This window comes from Cavia porcellus, unplaced genomic scaffold, assembly GCF_034190915.1.
Source record: "Cavia porcellus strain 051 isolate PalLab524CR breed Dunkin Hartley unplaced genomic scaffold, mCavPor4.1 scaffold_1, whole genome shotgun sequence".
Taxonomy (NCBI): domain Eukaryota; kingdom Metazoa; phylum Chordata; class Mammalia; order Rodentia; family Caviidae; genus Cavia; species Cavia porcellus.
The window spans coordinates 108,950,788-108,971,705 of NW_026947484.1; the positions used below are offsets into that span (position 1 = coordinate 108,950,788).

At 38.3% G+C, this 20,918-nt stretch overlaps 2 protein-coding genes, 1 long non-coding RNA gene and 1 other non-coding gene across 5 annotated transcripts in view; 1 reads left to right on the top strand and 3 right to left on the bottom strand.

The window, feature by feature from the left end:
* Positions 1–153, bottom strand: part of Them5 (thioesterase superfamily member 5) — a 33,288-nt gene extending 33,135 nt beyond the window's left edge. The window contains exon 1 of the mRNA XM_063253562.1: positions 29–153. The gene's annotated coding sequence lies outside the window, so the exon portion shown is untranslated. The remainder of the gene's footprint in view (positions 1–28) is intronic.
* Positions 1–20,918, bottom strand: part of Them4 (thioesterase superfamily member 4) — a 33,317-nt gene that overhangs the window by 9,923 nt on the left and 2,476 nt on the right. For both annotated transcript variants that reach the window (XR_010048827.1, XM_003479044.5), the window contains exons 2-5: positions 16,121–16,307; positions 11,958–12,117; positions 11,246–11,356; positions 29–153 (exon numbers count right to left, since the gene is read on the bottom strand). Coding sequence is in view for 1 of the 2 variants with exons in the window: in XM_003479044.5 (XP_003479092.2) it covers positions 29–153; positions 11,246–11,356; positions 11,958–12,117; positions 16,121–16,307 (583 nt within the window). In the remaining variant the exon portion in view is untranslated. The remainder of the gene's footprint in view (positions 1–28; positions 154–11,245; positions 11,357–11,957; positions 12,118–16,120; positions 16,308–20,918) is intronic.
* On the top strand, positions 147–19,382 carry LOC134476971 (uncharacterized). The gene is made up of 2 exons (XR_010048832.1): positions 147–503; positions 17,041–19,382. It is a non-coding gene; the product is annotated as an uncharacterized LOC134476971 (long non-coding RNA).
* On the bottom strand, positions 2,676–2,737 carry LOC111754311 (U7 small nuclear RNA). Its single transcript, XR_002789015.1, has one exon. It is a non-coding gene; the product is annotated as a U7 small nuclear RNA (small nuclear RNA).

Consider the following 20,918-nt stretch of genomic DNA (forward strand, 5'->3'; position numbering starts at 1 on the left):
CCCCTCAAAAAGAATAGCAGCTCCATACCTGTTGCCTCTGAATATAAGGTCTCCTCCTTTACACTTCTAACATCACAGGAAACAAAAACTTTCCTTCCTTCAACTTTATCAAGTTGGCTATTTATCACAACAACAGAACGAAGAGGAATAGGTCTGCAGAAATGGGGAAAAAAAGGAAAAAAAAAATTAGTTTTCATAGTTATGTAACACGGAGAGATGATCAAGTACATGATGAAGGTGAAAATCTATGATACTTGGTATCAGTGAGTAATGATTCCCTGAGATAAAACCTCCCTCACAGGCTCACCAAGTCTCCTGTCTCTTGTTCCCCCACCCCAGCACCACTGCTCTCTTCACGCTGCAGCACAGATGATTGAAAGTTCCAAGCTGCCCTGCGGGGCTGCATTCAGAGAGCTACAAGAATTCCAGCTCTGTGATGGCAGGGACTGTCCCACTGGAAATCCAGAGCAAAGTCTGAAGGAAGCTGAAATCCTATCAAGAAGGTAAAACAGAGCCTTGGGATGGTCTTCCATCTGCTTCTTCCATTCTTCTGTCATAATCAAAACTTCTCACCAATTTCTTTGGAGCAAGTCACTAGAAAGACTTTTACAACAAGCTGCTGATAACAGTTTACTATTCTAAGCCCATGCTGTCCAGTAGAAATTTCTGTCTGAGCTATCCAACATGGTACCCCATATAGTTACTGAGCACTTAAAACATGGCTAGCACGAATGAGAAATCCAATCTTTAAATTTATGTAATTTTGACTAATTTCTATTTAAATAGCTACATGTGACTGGTGGCTACAGTCACTTTTGGGAATCCAGATATATAGGGCCACAATGAGAAAGGTATCGCTAATGGTGAGATTTCAGCTGGTAGAGACTTAAAGCAGGGCATGGAAATGTGTTTTCTGCTTCTATAGTGCCACCGTGTGGGACAAATGAACTACTTCAGGTAGAAAATACCTCTGCTGTGATTTAAAAATTGAGATTATCATGAATAACTTTACATCCATATTTTTCAAAAATTAGAGGTAATAGAAAATATTTTTAAAATATGATTAAAATTACAGTAAAGGATTAGAAAGCCTGAATAGCTAGACACTGAGGCTCTAACAGAAAAGCTACACTCATGAAGGGACCAGATCTCAATTTATTTGCTTTCTGTTTCTTCTTTCATCCTCTTGTCTATTGGGATTATTTTCTTTCTCTTTCTGAAAAACTCTCCAGTTTTGTTTAAATGAAAACACCTTTACTTTGCCTTTGAACGTCAGTTTGCTGAGGAAATGACTTTAGATTTGCCATGTTTCTTTCAGCATCTTAAACTTTATTATCTTTTAGCTTCTGCAGTTGTTACTGGGAGGATTATTGCTAGTATAACAGTGCCTTCTTGCTTCTGAAAATACAGGTCCCTATCAGGTGTCTCTAATGCACTGTTTGTAAGATCTTTTTATCTATAATATTTGCATTTTTCTATATCTTCTCATGTAACTTTATATATCCTGCTTGACATTTATTATGCTTTGTGTATCTGTGGATTTATGATTTTCTTTAGTTCTAGAATATGCTCACCCATTGTACCTTCAGATACTGTCTCTTCCATTCTCTCTATTCTATTCTGTTGTGTTGTGTTCTGTTCTATTCTATTCTATTATTCTAAGATACTAAATAAAGAACATTATAATACTAGTGTCCACAAACAAAAACTGTGTGTAATGATAGACTCTTCCAGGCTCATGGTTACAAGACAGTTATATAACTGCTCTGTGAGTTAGGTGTGCCTAAACACAGGCCGTTCAGGAGGTGACACTGTAGACACTGCTTGCTTGTGAGCGGCATCTGTAGACAAGCACCTTTTATTTGATAAAAATTTGTTTCTATCATGGAATGTTTTACAACTGGGTAAGGGTAACCTGTTGTAAGTTATTTTATACTAAAATGAAACTTAAATATATTATTTCAGAGTTAATAAATGCTATATATATTCTTTTTTTTGGCACTGGAAATCAAACTCAAGACCAAATAGTTTTATAATGCTCGCCCATTATATCTTCAAATACTGAGTCTCTTCCATTTAACTGGCAGAGAAAAATACTAGGGGAACTAAAGTCATGACCTCAGCAAACTATGTAAGCATCATACCACTGAGCTGTAATTCCAGCCCTATTATTTTTTTTAAGGAGAAAGAAATGAAAATTTCAAAATAAGTAACAATGGTTAACATGTTGCCTATTATTAAATTACTTGGAGTACAAGATACAGACATTTAGTTGTCTAAACCCATATTAGCACAAACCTTTTTCAATGAACTAAAAGAAATCTAACTATATATATTAATTATTATATAATATATATAATAATATTATATATATATAATTATTCTTTGCTTTCCTTTCCTTTTCTCCTTCCTACATCCTAGTTTCTCTTTCTTTTTGAACAGTTTCTTCCCATTTTACAGTACCTATTGTACACTCTGGATCTTATTTAATCTTTCAGCCTCTCACACTAGGAAGACAATACAATGTTTACACACTTGAGTCTGGTTTATTTCACTTAGAAGCATGATCTCTAGTTGCATCCATTTATCTATAAAAGGCTCCAATTTATTCTTCTTTATGGCTGAGCAGTATTCCATTGTATAAAAAGACCCCATCTTTTTTTTTTTTTTAAATAGGGGGTTTTCCAGCAGATGCTAGAAAACCTACCAGACAAACTCTAAAAAAGCTGTAACACTAGGATCCTATCTTTTTCATCCATTCCTCAGTATATGGGCATTGAGTTGTTTCCAAGATATAGCTATTAGAAACTAAGCTGCTATAATTATGGGTATATATTGTTGTGGTACAATGTTTTTAATTTTGGGGGGAAGATATCAGGGAAATAGTTGGGTCAAATGGGGCCCCTGATCCCAATTTTTTAAGAAATCTCCACACTAATTTTTTTTTTTTGGTCTTTTTCGTTTTTATCGGTACCAGGGATCGAACTCACGACTGTCTGCTTGCAAGGCAGGCGCTTATGCCGCTGAGCTAAATCCCTAGCCCCTTCCACACTGATTTTCATAGTGGTTCCATCAGTCTACACTCCCACCAACAGTAGAAAAGGCTATATTTGTTCTTGATTATAAATTTCCTTGTAAAATTTTGTAACTGTTATTTGATAACATTCTACAGAAATATGACTTATGAAAAAGTACTAAAACAGTATGTTAAAATACTAATTCTGACCATGATTAACAAAGAGGCAAGAGGCAGCATTCTAGTCATATTTTATATTTGAAAGTGTCTGATGTCCAGGTAGGATTATAGTAATTAAAGATTTCTCTTCTCATTTCAAGACTAACCTTCTAAGTACAACCAACTTTCTAGGTGTTCTGAGGCTTAGAGATCAAAGGTAAGGAAGATAATTGGGCTAAAAGAATAGCCAATATTCTGGCCCTTTCCTTCCAAGCTCAGCCAGGGCCCTGGCCATGACAGATCCCTCTAACGGGGGTCTTACAACTCAAGTGAGTCATCCAACCTCCCAAGCACTGTGACTGCTGGACCCCAGAGGACAGGAGCCAACCAACGTTCATTCTGCAAAAATTAGGCTACTGAAAAGGAAATATGCCCCATATTTCTAAAGGAAGCCATAAGGTCAAGCAAAGATGGTGATCTATCCCGCTACATGACATAACTGGCAAAGAAAAAAACCAGGAGAACTAAAAGGCTCCTCACATCATCCCACAAGTAACACATAAAGAGCCTTAACCAACTGGACAAGTATGTATGGAGAGAGAGGGAGGGAGGGAGGGAGGGAGAGAGAAAAAGAGAGAAAGAAAGAGAGAGAGAGAATAATTTTAAGGTAAGTCTTAACTTTGACTTGGTCTTAAACACCCCCCAGAAAAATATAAACAAAAAACAACAAATATAAATATATATAAGTATATATATATAGCGAGTATGTTAATGTTAAACAAAAAACTAGGCTAGCCTCTGCTGACAGTTTCCAGCTATACCTGTAACGTATACTCATAAAAAAGTTGTGATTTTCAGTCGGACTAGCTATTCCAAAACTGTGTCCCTCAGCCTCTCTTAATACATTCCCATTGTTATTCTAATATACATTTAAGTATCCCTCAAGTAAAGGTTAACCTTCTCATTGTATAGGTGTGCCTATAAAATAAGAACGGAAATACAAATATTCTAGCTATTAAACTATATTATCTTTTTGGCATAAATTATATTACCTAGATTTAGTTACTAAAAGCGTCTTCAGCGCTACAAAAGAGGACAGATAGTTCTTTTTTTGAAACAAGATCTTGCTAAATTGTTCAGGCTGAGTGGGAACACTCACAATGTAGCTCAGGGTGGCCTTAAACTGGCAGCAATTCTCCTGCCTCAGCTTCCTGAGTGCTTGGGTTACAGACATGTCACTATGCCTGGCCAGATATGGCTCTTAAATCCTACAGTAAAAAACTTATAATGGCCCAGTGGTCATATATATAGATATCTTTATTTAAAGTATTTATTTGCCATTGTTATAATTGAAACTGGAGGACATTAAACTTATTAATAAAATGGAGAAATCTCTATGTTCTTAAAGTCCACCTGTTATATTTGGATAAACACCACAAAATACAAGTCCACATTTAAAGAGAAAGGGCTTACATCATAGCTACTGACTTCTATCACTTTTTTTGGTACTGCTATTTATCAGTAGTCTACCTTTACTATCTGAATCCTGCTTTTTCTAATTAACATGGTTATAAAATAAAGCTTAAACACTGATAACTTGCTAATGTTCTTAGACTCTTTTTTAGACTATCAAAGGAGGATAGTTTATCAAATAATAAAACTCATCTTTCTTTTTCTCCTTTAGATAAGTCAGGACGAGACTTTTCATCTGGGGTAGATGTGAACAATGCCTCCTCTCAGCCTGAAGCAGGTAGACCTTGTAAGAAGGTAGACCTTTGGCCCTTCTGCATCTTTTAAAAGATCAAAGTCTGGGGGAAGAGTATGAAGTAGATAGAAGAAACAAAGACAGGTAGAAAGGAGACAAGGAAAATTATAATTTTAAAAATGAAAACTGAAGCTTTAGAATATGAACCAAGTTTAATTTTTTTCTTTTCTCCCAGAATAAGCTTGGGCAATTCCCTTTCACTTGCAAATGGTCCTCTTTCACCTGTGAATAGATATCTTTTCACTGGTGAAATGGACTTTCTTCTATGAAACGGACTATTATATTTTTGTGGGTGGGCCATCCTCTCAACTCCCAAACCAAAAAGAAAACTACAGTCTGACAAATTCTATAGAATTCCACTGCTAAAAACATAAGTATTCCCAGCTCCCAGATACAGAATACCTCTCTTCTGAAGGCCTAGATTCTTGTTTGAGTGTGTACTTTCAATTTTTGTCTAATAAATCCCTTCATGTCTCTTAAAAAAGATTATAGATATGGCCTTTGCAGTTTTTCAAAAAGTGTTTTTTATCTTCTCTTTTGGAGCCAAATTCAGGGTAATTTCTTTTCCCTCTCTCTCTGTCCTATACCTTTTCTTCCAAACCTAGATCTGTAAATAAATATTTTTTTTTTTTTTTGGTCTTTTTCTTTTTTTATCAGTACCGGAGATTGAACTCATGACTGCCTGCTTGCAAGACAGGCACTTATGCCGCTGAGCTAAATCCCCAGCCCCGATCTGTAAATAATTTAAAAGCTCCATTTAACATATTAAATCGCTAGCTCTAAGTACATTAGCTGTGGTTCTCATCCCTCTAAAAAAAGTATAATCAGGAGACCAGGGATATTGCTCGATAGCACAAGTACCTGCCTGGCAAGTATAAGGTTGTGAATTTGATCCCTAATACCTCCACCAGAAGTATTATCCCTTAATAGATGAGGAAACTGAGACCTAGATATAAGTAACTTGTCAATGTCATATGTCAATCCGGCAGCTCATGTGAGATTCAAATCTACCTCAGTCTGACTGAAAGCTCTGCTTCCCATTTTGCATTGGACTTTATTACACCTGTCAAACGGCTTGGCAGAAGTTGATGCACACGCAGGACATACTTCAGTTATCTCACTCCAAAGACAGAGCTGGTGGCTAATGTGGTGCATTCACCACCATTGGTTCTACCACCACCATGCAGCACACAGATCTGATGGATAAACTCAAAATTTCAACGGAAGGTGGAACTATCTTGTAGGGAGAAGTTTGTTGCCTTTTATTTATTTTTGAAGCAGGGTCTCACTATGTAGTGCAAGCTGGCCTTAAACTTGTTTGTGTAGCCCAGGTTGGCCTTGAACACACAGTGATCCTCCTGCCTCAACCTCCCAAGTGCTGGGATTACAGGATATGTCACAGGGCCCATTGTGGGAGAAATTATTTGAGAGTATCAGGTTATGAGATTAGAAAAATCAGGAGAATTATGGATATCTAACTCCAACTTTAGTAAAAACAAAACAAAAACAAAAAACACAGCACAGAGTTTAGTTGTGCATTTTAGAAGAATAAGCTTCCAAAATGTGAAACTAATTGCCACAGGATTGTTAGTGATCTGAGCTTATGGGAAAAATAAAAAACAAAACCTGATAACCTAAACTCTGAAAAGCAAGCAAACAAAAAACTAGAAGTCTAACAAGTGCCAAACTGTATCTCCAGTTCTTTTTTTATTCTGAGACGGGTTCACCAAATTTCCCAAGTTGGGCCCCATTGATCTTCAGGCTTCAGTCTCCTAAGTACCTGGGATTATAGGCAGGTGGCACCGTGCTGGGCAGATTTTTTTTACTTTTTAGTTCTGGAGATTGAACACAGGACCTTGAGCACGTTTGGTATAGGTAGCACAAAGTGGGCTCAGAAACCACAACCCTCTACCCATTTTGAGTTTGGGCAACATCCCAGGGTCAATCCTTCTTTCACTGTTCTAAAGAGGTAGAAAGTAAAATAATGAAGATCCAGGAAATCTCTAAAGTTCCAGTTCTCTGTGCCAGAGCACAGGAGTGTTAGATCTTCTGGCCTGACCTACAGTTACCCTTTCCCTACTTGGACCTTTGTTTTATGTTTTGAGACAGGGTTTCACTATATAATGTAGGCTGGCCTTGAACTCACAGCAATCCTCCTAACTCAGCCTCCCAAATGCTGGGATCACAGGTGTGCACCACCACACTTGGCCCCACTTGAACCTCTTTAAAGGTTCATAAACATGGATTACATCTCACATAAGCAATTTTTTTTTCACTTGGATATTGTCTTCAAATCACATAAGCAATTTAATCAAAGTGAATTCTGAGACATACATGCTCACTGAAAGACCTTGAGATATCTTAGGCCCCTGTCAATCATTCCTGTCCCAGTAAGACGCACTAGGGCTGGGGTGCATTTCTTTTAAAATTCCAAAACCTGATTTACCTGTGTGCTGTGCTTGTTTACTCTCCTGTGCTCCTAGCACCACTTTTCTTTTGAGCCTGCTCTGAGCAGATCTTTCAGTGATCTTCAATAAATGTAGCTGCCCTTCTTTTACCACTGGGTGCACACTTGGAATTATTTGCTCGTTGTACACAAGAGCCTAAAATTCATCTGTCGGATCTATCCCATAGTATCATGTTTGCTTTAAATACCTAATGTGTAGAAAGTAATTTCTGTTTTCTCTCTACAAGAATTCACATTTATGTCTTGCTTTCCCACAAAACAGAATGTACCGAAACCTTTTATACAGACTGCCCACAGGTAGAGTAATTGTAATAGAAAGAATAGGAAGGTTGTCCCAAGTGATTTTTTTTTTAAGAGAATAAAAGCAAATGAAATAAAACAGAACAAAGCCAATCAAAACAAAACAGTGAAAGCAATGCAGGACTTCAAAGCACAATAAAACCTCAAAACAATACACTGAAAATGACACAAGACTTTAAAACAAGGTAATAGGAAACCAACAATGGCTACCATAATATATCTTGTTATCTTTGAAACAGCTGCCCATGTCCCATAGCTTTTGAATTTCTAAATAGATTCAGAGAAAAAGTTTTGGACTTCAATGGCATAGCTTTGTCAATTTCTGTAGTTCTACATTTCCATTCAATTTCAGTTACATATAAATAGGATTTTGATCTAGTCACTGCCATATTTGTGTTTTAAAATAATGTTTATACTGTAACTTATAGTCTCTGAGGGTCTAAATCTGTCACTTATAGTTTCTACTGATACTCTTAGTAGTTTATTGGTTTTTGTACTTGATAAAAAACCTACTTTTTTTTCCCTTGAGACAAGTTTTCATTATGCTGTTCAGGCTGGCCTCAAACTCACAGCTATCCTCCTGCCTCAGTCTCCTGAGTGCTGGGACTATAGGTGCCATGCCTGGCCAGACCTACTGTTTCTTTTTTTTTTTTAAACTGGTATAGTGGATCAAACTCATGACCGCAGGCTTGCAAGGCAGGCACTTATGCCACTCAGCTAAATCCCCAGCCCCTAGACCTACTGTTCTTGAAGGAAAAATGTACTCAGTGTTTGTCTGCCACATTGCATGAGGAAGTTAAGGCATACTTGGTATGTCATGAATGCATTATAAGCATGGTGAAATAGCAAACCTTTTAGCAGGATGTTCACCACTACTTGGGAGTTGTTCTGTCTAATATGCTGGGGACAAAGAAATAAGTGTGACATTTGAATCAGAGGGCTAGAAATTGTTTGGATTAGAGAGTTGGAAATTATTTTATATGGTTAAGGAATAAGTTAGATTAAATGATGCTAAATTAACACTATAAATTAAATTGTGATCCCCTAGCCAGGGTGTGGTGGCACATGCCTATAATCCCAAGACTTGAGAGGCTGAGACAGGAAGATTGCTGCAAGTGTGAGGTCAACCTGGTCATCGTTCTGCCTCAACACTCCCAAAGCACTGCCACACCTAGCTCCAAAATATTTTTACAAAATTTATTTTGAGGTTGTTTTCTCTAGTATCCTGAAGGACTATCAACAGATTAAAGTTTATCATATTATGAACCTAAACAACCTTACAGAAAAGGACAGGGCTTAACAAATATTAACCTATGGATTGTTTATAACGTTGAATGCTTTATTCTACTTTTCAATCATCACTTGACAGAGAATGAAGGCTGTGTAGCATGGTGAGAATACTAGACTTGGAGTCCTAAGATGTGAGTTCTAATCCTGACTACGCTACTTTCTCCATCCACATGATTGTAACGCCAATGCAACTGACTTACATGGATGGTTTCTTGGAAGGGATGACTACGTAAGAGTCTACACAGAACATACAGTCAAGACTCAAACACCCTTTGAACTACACTGCAATCCAGATAATTTAATTCAGTTTGCTTTCAAATGAACATTCATTCATTTGATACCAGAGACTGAATCTCAGGGGCACTGAGCTGTGTTTCCAGTCCTTTTTATTTTTTTGAGATAAGGTCTCACTATATTGCACAGGCTAGCCTAAAATTTTGATCCTCTGATCTCAGCCCCTTATTGGCATTATTGGAGTATGTAACAATGTCTTCCCTAAAATTTGAGGGATTATACTGTACTTTATTCAAATTTATGTGAATATGGAAAAATATTTTTAAAAACATGGAACACAGGTGGGTGTGGTAGTGCATTCCTATAATCCCAGTCCTTGGAAAGCTGAGGCAGGAGGACTATTGCAAGTTTGAGGCATAATAAGTTCAAGACAGCCTCAACTGCATAGTAAGACCCTGTCTCAAAAAGGAAAAAAAAGATGGAACATGGAAAAATATACTCTTGTCATGTTAATATGGTACTTCTTACTGTGAAAATCTTTTCTTGTCACTGGGGATTCAGCTCAATGGCACAAGCACCTGCCTTGCAAGCGTGCAGTCATGAGTTTGATCCCCAATACAAAAAAAAAGGAAGAGAAGAAAATTTTTCTTTTTAATACAGTACTGAAAGTTCAAACAGAGTATTAGGTAAGAAAAGTAAGTAAAAGGTATTCAAATTGAAAAGAGGTAAAATTTTTTCTTCATAATGACATGATCCTGTAGGTAGAAAATGCTAAAGATTCCACATACCAATTCAGGATACCTTTTTCTAGATTTCACAAATACATTTCCACTTTATTTAAATTTTAATTTGCTGTATTTTAATTGGCAGCAGAGGAGGAAGAAATTAAAATAGCAGGCCTGTAATCCCATGATTGTGTATGTATGTGAAAAAGGGGTGGAGGACAAAGAGAAATACAAATGAACAAACAAATAAAAACCGACAACAACAACAAAAACAGATGGTCCTGGCTAATTTCTTCCAACTGGACCATCAGGTACATAGACCCTTTGGATGGATGCCTTTTTATAAATAAAGCCTCACCGGAACATGTCCATACTTAATCTTGTATCATTTCTATCTGCTTTTGTGCTACAGTGTCAAAGTTGACTACTTGTCTCAAAGACTGTAGCTAAAGAAGCATGTCTCTGAAGAGTACCATATAGTCACTGGGCATGATGGTGTACGTCTGTAATTCCAGTACTCAGGAGCCTGAGGGAAGAGGGTCACCATGAGTTCAAGGCTGGCCTGAGCTATGTAAACAGGTTCAAGGCCAACCTACACTACATAATGAGATCTTACCTCAAAAAACAAAACACATTAGAGGATGGTGCTTCACCTAGATGATTTTTTTCTCTTTACAAACATTATGTGCCCTAACCAGGTGTGGTGCCACACACCTGCAATCTCAGCCCTCGGACAGACTGAGGCAAGAAGATTGCAAGTCTGAGGACAGCCTGGGCAACATACTGACTTTTTGAGATCCTGTCTCAAAAAATAAAAAAGGGCTGGTGATGTAGCTCAGTGTAAAGGCCTAGTTCAATTCTCAGTACTTCACCCTCAGTAAAAATTCCCTAGACCCTGTATTGGTCATACACAGAGAACCTTAGGAGTGCCTAACAGTTCACAATCCCCAGGACAGTCCTTGTCCTCTGCCTGTGACGTGTGGGTGTATGAAGAGTCCAAGTTCCCCATTGAGACTAGAAGAATTCTGAGGAACATATTTCATTGTGGAGTTCATCTGTATGATCAGGTTGCGGCTACTCTTTACAGGATTTTGAGAGCTTGTCAAGAGCTCAGCCTTGGGTGGCTTCCTTACCTGCACTGACTGTCTTGCTTCTCCCTCTTCTTGTTACTTTTCTCTGGAAACACTTCCTTAATAAGCACTGGCACATAAAGATTTGTCTCGGGATCTCCTTCTGGGGAGACTGACTTGTGACCTCTAAGGAGAGGTAAAGAATTACTACAAATTTACCTTTTATAATTGATGTTGAGATTGGCAGTCATGACGATTCCTCTGGCTCTAAATGCACATGTACCAACAGTGGCATCGATGATGGCTGCAATGGCACCACCATGAGTGAATCTAATTAAAGAGAGGAGGAGAAATGTTTTCAGAAAACTCAGAAAACAGAAAGCCTCTCAAGAGAGGGGGGAAGTGATCTAAGCATTTTTATACATTTACATAGGAGAGGTCGCTTAGTCCCTGTTCAGTCTACTGAATGTCAAATCATATCCATGTCTCCAATGTTACCGTGTTTGTATCACAGTAGTGTGATCTTAAACACAATAAAATCACAACTTAATCAGATCCTAGCATGCAAAAAGCTAAAATATTAATTCAGAAAATCCATATTTTTACTAAATAAACTATACACATTCATCATTTTAAAATTTAGGATATGCAGATAAGTACATGAAAAACCACTACTATTCAGTCAGGGCTAAATGACTGTTCACATGATGGTCTCTCAAATTACACTTGATTGCCTTGTGTCCTACAATTTCATATTATAATTATATTAATAGAAATAATATGTAGTTTAACAATATACTATAAACATTTTTTGATGTCAATAAATATATGCCTATATTACTACTTTAATGTCTTCTTTGCATCTCTGGATACATTAGGGAGCTAGGAGATAAAATCTTTTATATCCACACTGTGAGGAGATTACTCTTACCCAGGCATTCCCTGTAAATGAGGACCTCCTTGAAAAAAGCAAACTACTCTATTTTCGACATCATTACAGAACATTACATATTCGAAGCCCAGGCCATCCTCAAAGCTTCTGGTGAAAAGCTGGGCCCCTGGCATTTGTTCTTCTTTCAGAAGCTTTGGGTCTGTAGAGAAATAAGTAGATAGGCACAGCTGGGTGAGAAGCTGGAAAGAAATGCCACAACAAACGTACCTGTACCCTGATAGATGTCAACAAGTAACTGATTAATATACGAACTAGGTGCAAGGCTGAAAGAAATGGGAAGGTGGCAAGAAACAGAATACGCAATCTTTGCCCTTGTGGAATTACTCGTCTAACTGGGGTGGACTAAACATACCTGAAATGAAAACAAAGTACTTAATCATACATGGCAAGCAGAAAAGTCTGTAAATGCTAACTGTAAACTGGATAAAATGACAAAGTACAAACAGAAACTCTTCTTGAAGTAATAAACATGGTTTAAATGACATTTAAAGAAAATGAATAATCAACAGTAACTCTAGCAGTTACTATTAGTCTTACTGAATCAGGAACAGGATCAAGTTTAATATTCCATGTGATTAAGATGCTAAGTCCCCCAAATGAAGATAGAACCACCACAGTCATGAAATCAAAATAGTTGGTTGCAATTAGACATTTCAGTTTTTGTTTCTTGAGACAAGGTCTCACTAAGCAGCTCAGGCTGGCCTTGAACTCGTGGGAACCTTTCTGCCTCAGTCTCCGAAGTGCTGAGATTACAGGTGTGCATCACCATGCCTAGCTACAATCACAGTTTAAAAAGAAACAGAACACACCTGGTATTGTGGTACATGTGCCTGTATTCTTAGCGGTTGGGAGGCTGAGGCAGGAGGATCACCATGAGTTCCAAACCAGCCTAGGCTACATAATGAGTTCAAAGTCAACATAATGAGATCTTGTCTCAAAAGAAAGAAAAAAGAAACAATACTTCACAAGACTTCATGTATATTCTGTAAGTACCAGTGCAACTGTTCAGATACAATTTCTTTATTCACAGAAGTACATGAAGGGTACGTGTTCTGGGTTGAATCAAAACATAAGCCACTTCAAAATAAAGGCCACTTCAGAAAAAAAGGAAGAAGGAACGAAAGAAGGAAGGAAAGACGGTAGAAAACAGAAAGAAAAAATGGAAATAGAGCTTATGCAAATGGAAAGGGACCAAAAGTTGGAAGGAACAAGGAGGGATCAGAGGGGTAAAAAAGAAGAATCAAGATGTGTTTGTTATGTACATGTACCGATTTCCCACCATAAATGTAATCATTATGTACTGCAAACATGCACTAATTTTTAAAATTTTATTTTTTTAACAAAAATAAAGGCCACTTCAAAAGCAACTTATGTAAAGAAAGGGTGTGTTTGTTCTTTCATATCTATTTTAAAAGTTAATCCTCTATATTCTTAGCTTTCTTTCATAGGTCATCATGATTGGTCATGTATAAAACCAAGTTTCTTTTATTTCTATTGAATTACATTTAAAAACTTCAAAAAGGGAGCTGGGCGTGGTGGCTCATGCCTGTAATCCCAGCCCTCAGGAGGCTGAGGTGGGAGGATCGTTTCGAGTTCGAGGCCAGCCTGAACTGCATAGCAAGACCCTGTATCAAAAAAGACAAAAATAAATAAATAAATAAATAAATAAACCCCAAAACTTCAAAAAGGATACAAGATGAGAACACCTGGGAGAAATGAGGCTAGGGAAGGATGTCTTTTACTTAGGCCATGATCCTGGCTGCAGGCAGCCACTCTTTTAGCTCATGTGCCCAGCTGGCACAGAAATGACAGTGTAGCATCTATGTGTTGGGAACTGGGCTGTGTCAGGGTTAAGCTGCTGACCACAGTGCTCTCTGCCTATGTTAAGTTCATATTCACAGCTTCTAAAGGCCAGATAAAACTCCAGTTGAGGACATTTGGCTCTCACTCCTATTCCAGGGCAGTAACTGACAACCTTAGGACAGTTCTCTTAATTAGCGAGGTGCATTCCTAGAATATCTGCTCTTTTTCTCCAGCTTTTGCCTCAGAGGTGTCCTCCACTTCTGCCACCATGCTAAAATTATTAAGGGCCCAATAAATATGGATAGTCCAGTGAAGTCTTTGTCTTAGCTCCAAGAGAGTTCTGACCTTATTGGATCTCCTACAAACTATACTGCATTCTTTTATTTATGTCTTCACCATACACTTGTCATAAGAGATCAGGAGCCTGGACAAACCCCTGATACGTATACTCGCAGTTGATGAGTAAAGTCATGACTCAGAGGGCCAGGCAGAGAAACTTAAAATTAGGGGTCAGTATTACAGGGTGGCAGTTAAGAACCCTGGCCTAAGAGTCAAGGGAGAGCAGAAAGAATCCTGGCCTACGGCAGTGAGGATGAACCTTTTAGATGAGTGCCCAAACTGCAACTCAAAACCACTTATTTATTGCAAAGTGCCAATACTGCAATTAAACCTGAATAGTGAGGTTTTAAAACAATTTATACATTAATATCTTTTTTTTTACATTAATATCTTTTATCTGAAAAGAAAAACAAATAATATGCATGCCATAGGTTCACCACCACTGGCCTTGAGAAAATTTTTGGTCTCATTCTTGCCTAGAACTTACTCTTTTGCTCCAGTTTATTCATATAATGAAATAAACCCAAGATCTCTTCTAACGCTGAGGTCAGGATGAAAAAAGTCAGAGCCTTCACACTGAGCTGTATTCCTAGTCTTTTTTTTTTTAAACAGGGCCTCAGTAAATTGCTAAATTGGGCTGGAACTGGCAATACTGCTTCAGGACTCCCAGAGAACTGTAATTATAGGAGTGGACCACCATGCCTAGCTCAGATCTGCATTTTGTGTCACCTGGACAGCTGGGAGTAAGAAGGGCTCTATGGAGGCAGGAGAGGTTAGAGGATCTACGTAACATTGCAAAATGCACTCTCCCAATGGAATTCAGCTCTTAAGTCATCAGTGCCATCCATGAAGACATTTCCGTACAGCTGATCAAGTAGAAGTCAGACTGTGCTAACATAAGGACTTTTAATTCACTGTGTGATGTAGTAGTAGAATAGAATAAACACTATAAATCAATTCCATTTTAAATTACTTATAAAATTTAACAAATCACTAATATTTTTTGTAGTGCGGGAGATGGAACCCAGGGCTTTATACGTGCTAGGCAAACATTCTACCACTGGGCTACAGCTCCAGCCCTAAAAAGTTAATTTTTAAATAACTTAATAAATTTAATCATTGGATTTAATAATTAAAAATACAAGTTAATTTTCCCTTCATTTACATATAGAAAAATTCTTAGCTCTATATTGAAAAGTTAAAAGAAACTTGAGAATTCTCCTATTTTTTCTTGGTGAAAGTAGTTCTCTGTGTTTCATTCATTACTTCAGCAGGAAGACTGAGGTATCAAAACGTAAAGTTCCTTGCCCCAAGGTCACATGGCTTTTAAATTGTTGAATCAGAGTATCAACTTAGAAGTAACTACATTTTACCATTAAATTAAGAAACTATTGGCTTCTGGATAGCCTCTGAGGCCACAAGACTAATAAAATTACCAAGGACAAATGCAGAAGGAATAATATACACTGAGTTATGCAGTTTGTGCTGGGTACAGGAAGGGTTGTCTTTGGGGTTTTAGAGTTGAAATATATGGGGTGACTTGAGTGTTCCAAAGCTTTTTTGGGTGATGGAGCCAGGTATTGGGACAAAGGCAAGACGAGATAATGACAGCCTCCAGACCGAGAGGTGACTGGAGGTGGTGGGTGGAAGCTCTTGGCCCCTTCTTCATTCCTGCTCATGGGGATGAGAATGCAGGGGGATAGAGCAGAGGGACTTCTTGACAACAGGCTTTACATTCTCCCATAATTTGAAAAATCTATTAAGATTTTTGGCTTATAAAAGCAGAGGCTAGGGGCTGGGGATTTAGCTCAGCGGCATAAGCGCCTGCCTTGCAAGCACATGAGTTCGATCCCCAGTACCGATTTAATAAAAAAAAAAAGTAGAGGCTATAAAAATCCTTGTACTATATTCCTTCTCAAGCAATAATTAGTACTTTAATCTGTTTCTTAGTTTTATATTTGATGATCACATATTATTGACGGGAAAGCCTCTGTTCCTACCAACATAATGGGTTTTGAAGTCTTGAAACTTCTGAGTTGAGTTTCGTTTGTATGAAGGCAAACGTTTCCACGAGCCCTCTTCACATTTCTTCATGAACTGGTCAAACAGAAATCGTAAGTCTGTGCTCCAGCTGGGGTTGGGGAGTGCATGGTCCTTGTCAATAACTTCTTCAGAAGCAAATGACCTCTAAAAGAAAAGAAAAAGCAGAGTAACAGGAGGCACATCCTATTTAAGAATATATTCTCATTTTCTAAGACCATCTTGCAGCCTTTCTTCTTCCCAAAAGAGAGTTATTTTGAAACTGAAGGGATCACTTGGTCCAACCTTCTAGAGAGAAGTGGAAGATTTAGAGATGGTAAATGATTTGCCCAACATCACTCAACTAGCTTTTGCCAAAGCAAATGAAGCCCAGATGAGCCAGAGACAAAAAGAATTTGAAGAGTAGACATTATCCCCAGTATAAAAAGTGCACTGGTGAGCTATGCACAAGAAGTTAGAGCAGAAGGGAATGGTATTCACTTCAGATGGGTTCTTAAAACCTGAATATTGATTAGTCAAGTGGGAATATGCCAAAGCTGGGTGTGGTGGTACACACCTGTAATCCCAGCACTCAGAAGGCTGAGGCAGGAAGAAGATCAGTGAGTTTGAGACCAGCCTGGGTTACACAGTGAGTTCAACACCAGCCTGAACTGCATAATGAGACTCTGTCTCAAAGGAGAAGGAGAAGGAGGTAGAGGAGGAGGAGAAGGAGGAGGAAGGGGAAGGGGAAGAAGAACAAGAAGAAAAGACAGAAATATGTTAGCTGAAAAGAGTATTATAGACAAGGGAAAACTGCAAAAGCAGGGATGCATAATACAGTTTTAAAAGTCCTTATCACAAGTATATGAAGTACGTACTGATTATTATCCTTGTTTTACAGATGATGAAATTAAGGGCTCAAAGAGAACTGCCACAGTGCAAGAGAAGGACCAGATGAGATGACTGCAGAGACACAAGCAAAGCCTCAAGAAAAACTAACTGGTTTGAACTGTGCCTGACATGCTCTCTGAGGTGTTCTGGTCTCTATTTGCAGTACTAGGGATGGAAGCCAAGTCCTCACCCAGCCTTTTTCTTCTTCTTCTTCTTTTTTTTTGGTACTGGGGATCAAACTCATGACTGCACGCTTGCAAGGAAGGCACTTATGCCGCTAAGCTAAAGCCCCAGCCCCTGCCTTTTTCATTTTTGAGACAAGATTTTACTAAATTGCACAGTCAGGCTTCAAAACTATGACCCTACTGCTCAGCTTCCCACACAGCTGAGATTACAAGGGATGCACCACCACATCTGGCCTCTGAGATTTTAAACAAGGGAGTGACATGATCAGACTTGGCTATAACATGAAAGATAGCAGGAGTGTCCAAGACTGTAATCAGAGGGCTCTGTTTGGAGGCTGTTCAGGTGAGAATCACAGCAGGATACAGCAGAATCTGGTGACCAACTGGTAAGAAAAAGGAGAAACACTAGAGCAAATTCTAGGTTTTTGAGCTGAGTAAGATGAATCACACAGCAAATTAAGAAAAGAAAGAGACTAAAATAGAAGGGGCTGGGAAAGAGTGGTTAGTGTCGCAGTAACTAAGGCTGGTCTCCATGGTATTTCTCTGCAGCACTGACCACTGCTGCTGTTCCAGTACTCAGGAGACAACTGGAATATTGTAGGCACCTTAGAGACCTTGACTACCAAGGAGCTGAAAAGGCAAACACTCAGAGACTAGACAGGAAAACTGGTTCTTTTGACCACTGCAGAAATCTTAGGACAGTTAAAATCATAGAAACCATCAACTCTACAGCATTCTCTTTCAGCACCATTATTACTTCATTCAGATTTGTGGCTACGGCACCTGGATTGTATCTCTGGGGCACAACAGGAAAGCTACACTTAACATGATGAAAGAACCAGCCTCCTGCTGACTCATGGGTTGGCTGCAATTTCAGAAGAACAGCGGTAACCTGCCTCAGGCACTCCGTGGTAGGAGGAGCAGGAGCAGAGTCCTAACTGTGATACCACACAAGAGGGGAAACACAACAGGGCTGTGACCATTCTGCCTTTAGCTCAGGAGTAGTGAATTTTCCATGTTTTGTTTTGATTGGCTTAACCTTTCGGAATGCAGTTGAAAAAATCTGGGAAAGAAAAACAGAAAAACTCTGCCTGTTGTTTCTTTATTTTTTTCTTCTATCTACTTGTTATTTCTTACTTTTTTCCCCCTTCTTAATGTAATAAACAGTTGGATTTGGATGTCTTTGTTCCAAGTATTTTTCCTCTATATTGTTCTTACTTTATGGCATCCCAATAAAAGTAGATGCTTGTGTTTTTTTGGCATAGCCTTGGGAACAAGATTTTTTTTTAATGGTGCTGTGGCTAAACTTAAGAGCCTCACTCATGCTAGGCAAGTGCTCTACAATTGAACTATATGTACATGTTTTGAGAGATCTTTAATGGGATAATGGTAAAGGTCATTCAATAATCTGTGTATTTTTTCTTACACTGCTTATTCCCTCAGATGTAGCCATCTGGTTTTATTTTTTCATTGAAAATTGAACATATTTTGGGGATAAAAAGAGACAATTTGCTACATGTATGCAATGTGTAATGATCAAATCAAGATAATTGGCATTCCTACCACTTTAAACATTTACCATTACTTGGTATCCAGAACCTTCAAAATCCTCTCTTCTGCTTCATAAAATGTGATCAAAGCCGGGCACCTATAATCCCAGCACTTGAGAAGCTGAGGCAGGAGGACTGTTGAAGACCAGCCTGGGCTACAAAGTGAGCTCAAGGCTAGCCTGAATTGTATAGCAAGACCCTATCTCAAAACAGCAACAACAAAAAACAAAACCCCAAACTGATCAATTGTTATAAGCTTGCTGGGCATGGTGGCACACACCTGTAATCCCAGCACTTGGCAGGCTGAGGCAGGAAGATCACTATGAATTCAAGACTGGCGTGAACTACATAGCAAGACACTGTCTTGAAAAAACAACAAAACAAAAAGTACAAACTGTTACATAGCTTCCCCTACTGTGTTGAAAAACACTAGTGTACTTATTCTTCATGTATAATTATATTTTGCTACTGGTCATCTACCTTTTCTATTCTCCCTCCCTCCTCTAGTGATCACTACTCTACTTCAATAAAATAAACCTTTTTAGTTTCCAGTTAGGATCTTTAAATATAATTTTTTTTAGATATACTTGTAATCTCAAAATTTCTCAGCAGAAAAAGTTCTTTACATCGATGTATTGTACTTAATCATTTTTACTGTCTCCAGCAAGATATACTAGAAGGATCTTGAGTTAAAGGCCATCTTAGGTTATACCATAGTGATACCCTGTCTCAAAAACAAACAACAAATTTACAATCTTTTGCTGCTCGAAATGAAAACATTTATCCGGACATTATGAGTATAGTGTTTTCTCTCTTTTGGATTATTTCCAATATAAACTCAGTCCCAATAATGTAGCTTTTGAAGTTCATGAATTCTAGAAATAATCCAACAAATACAACTTGTCATAGATTAATATGCACTGACTAGCATATGGCAAAGTGAGGCATACAGTGTGTACAGGCTTTAGAATTATGAATTTAGGCTCATCCACAGTTCTCTTAACTAGGCAACTCTAGGACTGACCAGTTCCAGTGTTCTTTCCTGGACCCATGAAACACACCTAACTGAAGTCTTTCAGAAATTAGAATCATGCTTTGGGCTCTCTTCCTTGATTTGAATTAAAATCTTTTAAAGTCGGGGTTCATCTAAAGCAACACTTTTTTGAGGTCTAGTTCAATACCAGGGATAGGCAAGACAGAGAAGATGCAGGCCCTGTATGTTGTGGGAAATAAAAATAAAGTTTCAGGTGGTAGACAGCAGCCGTTCAAGGGGGAGAACCAGCAGCAGCAGCAGCAGCTCCTGAGATCCACGCCATGTTGGAACTTAGGACCCTGGGAAGCCAAGCAAGCACCTCCCCTTCCTGGTAAATGGTGGTGGTCTGGCAGACTGCGGCCCTTCCAGGGGGAGAACCAGCAGCAGCTCCTGAGATCCACACCAGGTTGGAACTTAGGATGCTGTGAAACCAAACAACCAGCCTGCCTCCCTGCTAAGCAATAGTGGACCTAGTGATGCATAGTCTAGAGTCAAATATCCCACTTCCTCTATTTCCCCCCCACCCCATTAGTAAATGAGAACCAAAAATCTGAGCATCTCCTGGGAGGTTGACCATAGCAAATAAGGGGGACTTCCTTCTACCATCTCTTTGAAGGCAAATATTTTTATTACTGTTTTGCTCTTTTCTGATTAATGGTACTGCTCTATTCAATATTGTTTTGATAAGTTCTATAGTCTTCTATATTTCATCTCATTTTGATATATGTGATTGAAAGAACAACTATTATAAAGATAAAATATACTGTGATACCTATTACTGTATCCTGGTAACCTGCTGTGAAGTTCTGTACCAATTTCACTGTACGATCTTAGTTGGCTTTATTGTGTCTTGTTCTGTTGTATACTTTCAAAATAAAATTTAAAAAAAGAAAGAAAGAAAATTTCAGTTCATGAAGGTGGGAACTAAGAGACACCCGAAATACATGATTTTATAAATTAAGATAGAGAAATGAACAGGATCCCCAACAAAACAAATCAGAAAAGGGGGACTTTAATGAAACCAGTGTCTCCATAGGGGATTCACATACTCCCAAGAACACTGAGCAGGGCTTTTCTTTTCCTCTTACAGTTTCTGCAGGAAAATCTCTACTGGGCATTG